An 8,859-nucleotide genomic window follows, 5' to 3' on the forward strand; every position below is an offset into this window, starting at 1 on the left:
AAAGTTTTTCCGGTACCGGAAACGGAAGTTGAAAAGTCAAATACTAATTTTAAAATATACATGTTAAGGTTTAGAATTTGTCTGTTCGATAGACATTTGCATGCATTCAAAATTATTTTAATGTTATATATAACTCTCTTATTTAATCTAAAAACAATAATCAAGAAGGTTTACGTCTAACTTCGAAGTCCCAGTGTGGATATATGCGCTCCTCGCACCACGTGACTTCCTTTCTGGTAAAACCTGACAACATGGACGCCAGCCGCGTGCAGCCGATCAAGCTTGCTAGAGTAAGAAAAACCCATCAGACTGTTGTAAAAATGTCGTTTGTTTGGACTTAAGTTTTCATGAATACATGCTGACTCAGTTGGTAACAGTATTTTAAGGCTAAGTAAAGTTTTATTTTAGTTAAATGGAAAGCAACTGTTCTGATGTCGCGCTTCCATCATGGAGGCCTGTCCGTGCTACAGTTTCTTGTCTGCGGGCTTATGTTTCCACAGTATGTTTGTGTTTCAGGTCATAAATGAAACTGTTTTATTCATGTTCCCCTATGTTTTATTTTCTAGGTCACAAAGGTCCTCGGAAGAACCGGTTCTCAGGGCCAGTGTACACAGGTATGTTAGCATTGTTCTCCACCGGTTAGCTTCTTGAATTTATCCCGACTGTAAAGAAGACTGCAGTAGTGTATTTATACCGAGTCATGCCACGAAGCTGAAGTTGGTTTCCAATTCCAGCTTCCAATAGCTAAAGGGCGATTCCACTTAATTTTTCACTACTTTCCGCATCTTTAATCAACTCTAGTTCAAAAACTACTACACCTAGACATTTGAAACATGGACTGGATTATTCTCTTCTTCAAGCTGAGTATATAAGTCCTTGTTTGTAATTTGTGAAACCTTTTCCTGATTTGTGAAAACTCAATAAAGTTTGATAATCACCTTTTTTTTCATCTGGATCACACTAGAACTGCTCTAATTAAAAAACTACAACACCTAGACTCTTCAAACCTGGATTAGATTATTCTCTTATTCAAGCTGGATATTTAAAACCATGTTTGGGATTTGTGAAACATTTTTCTGATTTGTGAAAACTCAGTAATGTTTGATAATCACCTTTTTTTTCCATCTGGATCATCTGCTCTAATTAAAAAAAACTACCACAGCTAGATACTTCAAACTTGGACCAGATTATTTCCAATTAATAGCAGAATATTTAAAACCATGTTTGTGATTTGTGAAACCTTTTTCTGATTTGTGAAACTTCAATAAAAGCTGATTTTGGACATTTTTTGGATATTGGTCACCCCAGCTCCAAAACTACAACACCTAGACTCTTCAAACCTGGACTATATTATTGTGCTCTAATAGCAGAATATTTTAATCAATGTTTGGAATTTTTGAAACCTTTATTTGTGAAACTTCATTAAAGATCAGATTACTATTCATACATGTTCCATGCAGTTTTTTTTTTTTGTTAGTTTTTTTTTTTCAAATTCAATTCTAATTCAAAACTACTTTATTAATCCCAATGGAAAATAAATTAATTAAAAATCCCATTAATTTTTCAAAGAGTTATTGTAGATGGTGATGGCTGTTGGAAGGAAAGATCTTTTGTAGGGGTCTGTTAAGTGAAGTGAAATTTCACAAATCACAAACATGATTCTAAATATTATACTATTGGAGCAGAATAATTTAGTCCGAGTTTGAAGAGTCTAGTTGTTGTAGATTTGGAATTACAGCAGTTCTCATGTGACAGAGATTTTTTTTTAAAAAAGTGGTGATATTGCACTTTTTGGAAGTTTCACAAATCAGAAAAAAGTTTCACAAATACCAAACATGGTTTTAAATATCCAGCTTGAAGATGAGAATAATCCAGACCAAGTTTCAAGTGTCTAGGAGTTGTATTTTTTTAATTAGAGCAGTTCTAGTAATGAAAGAGATGCCCAAAATGGTGATTATCAAACTTTATTGAGTTTTCACAAATTAGGAAAATGTTTCACAAATCACAAACATGGTTTTAAATATTCTGCTATTAGAGCAGAATAATCTTGTCCAAGTTTGAAGAGTCTAGGAGTTGTATATTTTTAATTAAAGCAGTTCTAGTGTGATCCAGATGCCAAAAAATTGTGATCATCGAAATTTATTGCGTTTTCACAAATCAGGAAAAGGTTTCACAAATCACAAACAAGGTTTTATATATTCAGCTTGAAGAAGAGAATAATCCAGACCAAGTTTCAAGTGTCTAGGTGCAGTAGTTTTTAAACTAGAATTGATTAAAGATGTGGAAGGTAGTGACAAATTAAGTGGAATCACCCTTTAGCTATTGGAAGCTGGAATTGGAAACCAACTTGGTAATCATATTCACCATTGTTAAGCTACAGTATTTAGTGTCAAGCAGCCCCAGTATTTACCAAGTTGTTTGGTCCAAAATTAAAAAGAACTATAATCAGTAGAGCTGCAGCTAAGGTTTATTTTGGAAATCAAGAATTTAATGAATAATCCGAAAAAAAAGCCGGAAAAAAAATTTTCAATTAAACAACTTTTATACAATATTAGTAATTGATAAAAAATGCAAATTAAGATTTAATTTCTGCAGTACATGCAGTAAGAACCATTCCTTAGTGAACATGTGATCATTCATAGCAAAGATGCATCTGCGGCTAAAACAATGCTAACATCACCATGTGAGGCTCCGGCCTTTTGTTTTTTTAAAATAATTTAATTACAAAGAATGTGTGTGACAATATAATTTATCCAATTGACCATGACTTTTTCCATCTCATAGTTTTCCATCAGCTTCTGGTCATTTCACTCCTTTGCCACTCCAACTGATATTTTTGAGAACTTTTGTTGGCTTTTGGGATTTTATTTTCCAATTGTAAAATATCTTCAGCCATCACAGTAAACATCCTCAGTTGAAATCATAGAATATCCTGTTTTCATTCTATATACGTCAGAAATATTTACTCAGTTGAAGTTCAAAGTTCACATGATTGTCATCTGTCATGACTGGATCCAAGGAAAGCGTACAGTCTGGGGCATCACAATGCTATTAAAACTTTTTAAAATTGTTGATGCCTTTAGATCTGAAGACACCTGGTCGCTTCAAATCACTCGGCAAACTCTTCTGTTTCAAACAGAAGGTGAAATTAGGCTTTTAAAATAGAGATGGAGATTTTTGTGGCTTGCTTTTTTTTTTTATAGATTTCCAGGTTTTAAGATGGTGTTTTTTCTTTTTTTGTTGTTTTTTGGTAAAATGTTTAATGATTCCTCAGAAATGGTCCAAAGTTCCAGAGGTGATTCTGGTGGCTTAGAGCCACTTCCTGCTGGGAGACAGGCTAACAGCGTTAGCTTCCTGCCCTCTGCTGGTGCTCTTCTTGTCCTTCATAACATACCTTTGCTTTGCGTCAGTTCTACTTTCAAGACGACACTTTTCCAAACATAAATATAGTCTGGCTCATGGTTATGGATGAAACATTAGTGAAGTCATGCTGACTTAGTTTAGCCAGAAGTCCAGTGGGTTCTTGTTGCCATTGAGCTTTAGCTTCACTCAGCGACCAAAAATGTTGAAACAAAAAGATGAGAAGTTCCAGCCTCTCATGCAGGTTGTTTTTTCCTCCAGGTCCGAGTCGAGTTCATGGACGACAGCAACCGCTCCATCATCAGGAACGTGAAGGGCCCCGTCAGAGAAGGAGATGTGCTGACACTTCTGGAGTCTGAGAGAGAAGCCAGGAGGCTGCGATAGGTGAGACCAAATAGCTGGAACCACATCTGGATATTTAAACTGCTCATATGAATCCAGCTTTTTCTGTTCATCCTAAAACACCTGGCAACATTTTAGAATCATCTAAGTTTGGGTTTAGCTGTTTCAATTCAGATGGTTTGATGAATAAAAGCATCAGATGGCTTGCATTGCTTTTATTTCGTGTGTTTTCAGATGGTTTGACGGAGTTATTTTCAGTGGAAGATGAAGCTATGGAACATCCGGTTGCTCCAGCTCTACTCACTGGGACTACAGCTCATGTTCACAATTACAAAATACCTTCAAATGTTTTGAAATAAACTTAGGTATTCACACGTTTGACTCTTGTTTTTTAACTTTCTTCTGTAATAAATCCATCTAATAAATTTTAAGTTTGATCATTATGCCAAAGATAAGTGATGATTACGTTTTGTCCTAGTGATATTGTAAATAACTTAAGCACATATGATGGAGAGCATTCCCACATTAAATATGACAGAGTACAGGAGGATTTTTACATGGGTGTTCTAGAAACTGCAACTGTAGTAACTACAAAGATTATGAATGGACTGATTGTTTGAAAACGCAAACATTTTAGTTCAAATTTCCTCCAGGAAAATACTTGGTTTTAATGGCTTTACCATCCGCCTCCCAGTTGGCAGCACATCTTTATTTTTAATTCCCTCAGCAACTTGCCAGAAGTGGAAAGCAGCCAGTCATTCAGATCTGCGTCTGCAGGTTAAGTTTCCTGAGCTTCTGCTCTGCAATATTGTAGAGTTGTGCTGCCCCCTGCTGGAAAGACGCTGTTTGCAGCGTCTTTCCCGGAGGGTGCAGCACAACTATTTCACTGCAGATGGTTTCATTCTAATGTTATAAAAGCAGTGCCCTTTTAAGTTCAGGTTTAAATTTTAAAGTAAAAACCAATTGGAAAAATGTCTTGTGTTAAAACCTTGGGGTTTTTTTGTTTTGTTTTTTATTCAGGTGAATCCAACATAAAATTATATTCAAGTCAAACATGGCGGTTCCTCAATTTGGTGACTAACTTTTATTAAAGGTGCAGTTTGTAACTTTTCATAAAGTTTGTACATTTATTAAAACTGTTACCATATTATGAGGTAAGTTAGTAAAAATATAAATTTTATCCCCACCTCTGCTATTCTCACCAAAAACAACTGATCAAACCCAGGAGGAGGAGGGTCTTTGTGCTGTAAATCATCCTCATTATTTTCTGCTCTATGTGCTAATGGTGGCGAAGCAACTCACCATTACAGGAAAACCTTTTATCCACCATCATCAGTGGCTATGCTAACCAGCCTGAGCAATCACAACAGGATCTGACAGAGCTAAAGACCTGCCTCCGGGCTCTGATTGGTAGTTTCTAGTTAGCACTGGGAAACGACGGATGAATTTTCTCACATATGATTCTCATACCATACTGTCATGATGTGGTGACAGCTTCAACAAATATTTTATATGAAAGTTAATTACCGCAGCTTTAAAGTATTTAATAAATTGTGGTCACAATTGTATTATTAGAATTGGGAATTAAATACTGAGGTCTGATTTTTAACCACTTTAGTTTCCCATGTTACCAAGCTGCTTTACGGCGCTAAGGTGAATTTAAGAGATGGATGCAAACTATTGATCAGGAATTCACATTTTAACCATTTGTCTGTTGAAAAACACTTTCTTAATCCAAGTGGAACAATTAATCTAACTTGTTCAAGTTTCTTCATAGTTGTAGATGCTGACCCCTTCAGGATCTCCTGTAGCAGTCAGAGGCTTCTGACTGAAGAGATGACATTCAAAAACACACTCAGAAGATCTGCAGCATCTTGACCACTGAAGAATTAATATTCCTCTACCACCTCCACTTTATCTACCATGATGAAAGCAGTGTTTAACCCAACTCTCAAAATCTGCAATCATCTCCTTTGTTTTTTCACATTTAAGTTGAGTTTGTTTACACACCACGACACAAACTGGTCCACCAGCTCCACTCTGATTCTCGACTCTCTCTGATCCACCTGACGACTGCTGGGTCATCTGAGCATTTCTGCAGATGACTGGAGTGTGCATCGTCTTTCTAAAAGAAGCCTAACCTGCTTTCTTTCAGTTTAGACCATTTACATTAGGGCTTCCCAAAGTTTGGGTGTAAAACGAGTTAAGAGGTCATTTCATATTAACATTTAGAGACTCAAAGAGAATAGTATCTGGATATTAAAATATTATTTCAGCATTCACATGGTAATTTTACCATTTTCTTTTACATCTCTCTGGTTTTGATTTCTAATTTAAATAATTTCAGGTTAAAGATTTCATTAGAATTTTCAGAAGGCAATACACAGCGTCTGCTGTCTTCTTAAAAGATAGGACATTACATATTTAACAGTTTTGTTATTAAAGTTTTGACCTACTGTTCATTCTAAGAATGCAATGCTCAAAATGTCTATTTCATTAATTTATTATAAATGAGCATATTTTGTTTTGCAGTGTAGTTAGTTGAAATTGCAATTTTAGTGTGACACCCTTCACCCCCACCTGGAAAAAAATCTAGGTGGAGGTGCTGCTGTGTGTTGATTTTCTATTCCTCTACTACATCTAGTACAAACAACACATTTGTGTTTGCACAACGCCTTCCTCTATATATAAGCCATTCAGTCGCTGCTGCACAGTTTTACAGGCAGCTATTTAAGGCCTGTGCAGCTTTCCAGGATTCCTGTGGCTGTACCAGCCGGAGCAATCAGAGAGGAAAACTGCCCCTAGTAGAAAAAAAAAAGTATGCTTTAGTATATTAAATTTTAACAAACTTTAGCATATTTTGATTAATGTACTTAAACTGTACTATTTTGGAACAACTTTTTTGTGCTTATTATATTTTAATAGTATTTAAATAGTATTAATTTACAATTTTTAGTATACTTCGACGAACTTTTTTGGAACAACTTCAAGTAGTACTTAGTATACTTTAAGTATACTTTTTTATGTAGTATTCAAGAGCTTGATTAGTATATTTTGAGTGTACTAATTCTGTCATAGAAGTATATTAAAAATATAATTTTAATATACTTTAAATATACTTTAAATATACTACTAATATATTAGTAATGTATTTAAATTACACTTAATTTTTATTTTTGATTTACTGCTATTGCTAATGAAGCACAATTAATGGCTCATAAGTCTTCTTTATTCCTACTTTCCTATTGTGTACATTACATGTATAACTACACTACTTACATTGTTTTAGGCTACAATTGCATGGAAAGATTAATTACACAAGATGTTCAAGATAATTCAAATATTTTGTTTTATTACCGACATTTTATAATTGTCCAATTTACTCACAACTTTATGAACTTTACATAAATTATCAGTTTACAAGTCAGAAGTGAACACAATGAACGTGAACATTTAAGTGTGACTAAAAATCAAAGTTATTATTTTAAAGAACAAAAATAAAAGAACTTTTAAAATTCAAAAACAGAGAATTAAAATAAGAGAACATTTTAATGTGAGCATCTCATTTCTATTTTTTATTTTTTTTTCCAATTTAGTGTTCGTTGTTCATTTGCAACGGATAGCTACGCGCACCTCCAAAGCTGTAGAATTCGGATATCCCAGTAGAGCAGCATGTGCAGTACAGAACATAAATACATTTTCATCAATATTGACTATGTTAGACTATCTGGCAATGAACCAAAAAAACATGTTACATTTTGTATTTTATCAATATTTACCATAACAATATATATAAATTCTTTGAGTGACATTATATTAGAGTAAATTTTTTAAGCTTAATTGCTGCCCATTGGTGCATGTGTTAGTAATGCAATTCAATGCCAACAAATAAACCTACCATTCTCTGACTGGATGTTGATTGCAAAGCTTGGTCACAAACATTAGCCTGCAATTGGCATAAACAATACAACAGTTTAATTTAAAATAGAAATTAATATTGTTAGAGATAACAATGAACAAAAATGTAAAAACTAAGATTATTATTTATGAAACCAACGTAAGTTTGACAGATATTTTAAATATCTTTTAAATATAGACCTGAGCAAGTGTATATTTACACTTGAGCAAATACATATTTTGTTCACTTAAAGTATACTTGTATTTAATATATTTCTTAAAAGTGTATTTTGTTAAAATTTTATTTAAGTGTGTTTAAAGTTATAATTTCAAAATTGGTACAAGCATAATTTTAGTATATTTCATATATATTTATAGGTAGTACACTTAATACTTAGTGTATTTAAAATGTACTTTCACACATATAAGTATGTTTGAAATATACTAAAGTATACTTTTTTTTTTACTAGGGTGACACCAAACTACAAGTTGACTCCTGGAGACTTTTCAGCTTTCAGGTACAAGCATGCTGGCACAAGCTGGCTGCACTCAGAAATGTGAATTAGGAGCATAGGAGATGGACACCCAACATTCCTTTCATTGTTTCATAAAGTCAGAAAACCACAATGAACCTGAATAAAGGGTGTTTAGCTTTAAGATTAAGGAGTGTACAAGCTCACAGCTCATCTGAAGCTTCTTCATCATCTGGATTCATTTTCTTGTTTGGACAAACTAGGTGGTTTATTTAAAAACTATAAAAACAGGAGTGGGGTTAAAAAAAATGTTATTCAGAGGACTTAACAGCTGGTGCACATGAAAACAGATCAGTGTCACCAAGGTCTCCTTCAAAAACCTGGACATCATCTGTCTGAGCCACAAACAGCTCACACACACATCCATTCAGAGCAGTCGGCGGTGTGTGTTTACCAGCTCAGCACTGGGTTCCCACTCTAAAACACACAGGTCTGCAGAGCAGAGACAGATCCAGCCAAGGCCATTCTACGTCTGTCTGCAAGGACGGACTCAGTGTGGAGAAAACACCAGCGGCCTGTCTGCCTGTCTGTCTGTCTGTAGCACTGTGGAAGAAAAGAAGAGAGAAAAAATGGAGGAGCAGCGAGTAAAATCCTTGGAGTCTGAAGGGATGACAGCATAGACAGTCGGTCTGAAACATGTCCAGAGAAGTGGTGATGTTTGTGAATGTCTCACTTTCTAACTTGGAGCAGAAGCTTTGATGAACAGATCCTCTTCAATGCCAGAGTT

At 34.7% G+C, this 8,859-nt stretch overlaps 1 protein-coding gene across 3 annotated transcripts; it reads left to right on the top strand.

The window, feature by feature from the left end:
* The first annotated feature begins 202 nt into the window (after positions 1-202).
* Positions 203-4,080, top strand: rps28 (ribosomal protein S28). Of its 3 annotated transcripts, none has more exons than XM_007573794.2 (4): positions 203-290; positions 567-614; positions 3,622-3,744; positions 3,877-3,887. In XM_007573794.2, exons 1-3 carry the CDS (start codon positions 204-206, stop codon positions 3,742-3,744), a joined length of 258 nt encoding a protein of 85 aa, XP_007573856.1. In that variant the 5' UTR covers position 203; the 3' UTR covers positions 3,877-3,887. The 3 variants fall into 3 exon arrangements, with proteins under 3 accessions (XP_007573856.1, XP_007573855.2, XP_016517126.1); XM_007573793.2 differs by lacking the exon at positions 3,877-3,887 and adding an exon at positions 3,937-4,080 and having other exon boundaries at positions 206-290; XM_016661640.1 differs by lacking the exon at positions 3,877-3,887 and adding an exon at positions 3,961-4,080 and having other exon boundaries at positions 207-290.
* Positions 4,081-8,859: the final 4,779 nt, after the last annotated feature.

This window comes from Poecilia formosa, unplaced genomic scaffold, assembly GCF_000485575.1.
Source record: "Poecilia formosa unplaced genomic scaffold, Poecilia_formosa-5.1.2 Scaffold338, whole genome shotgun sequence".
Classification (NCBI taxonomy): Eukaryota; Metazoa; Chordata; class Actinopteri; order Cyprinodontiformes; family Poeciliidae; genus Poecilia; species Poecilia formosa.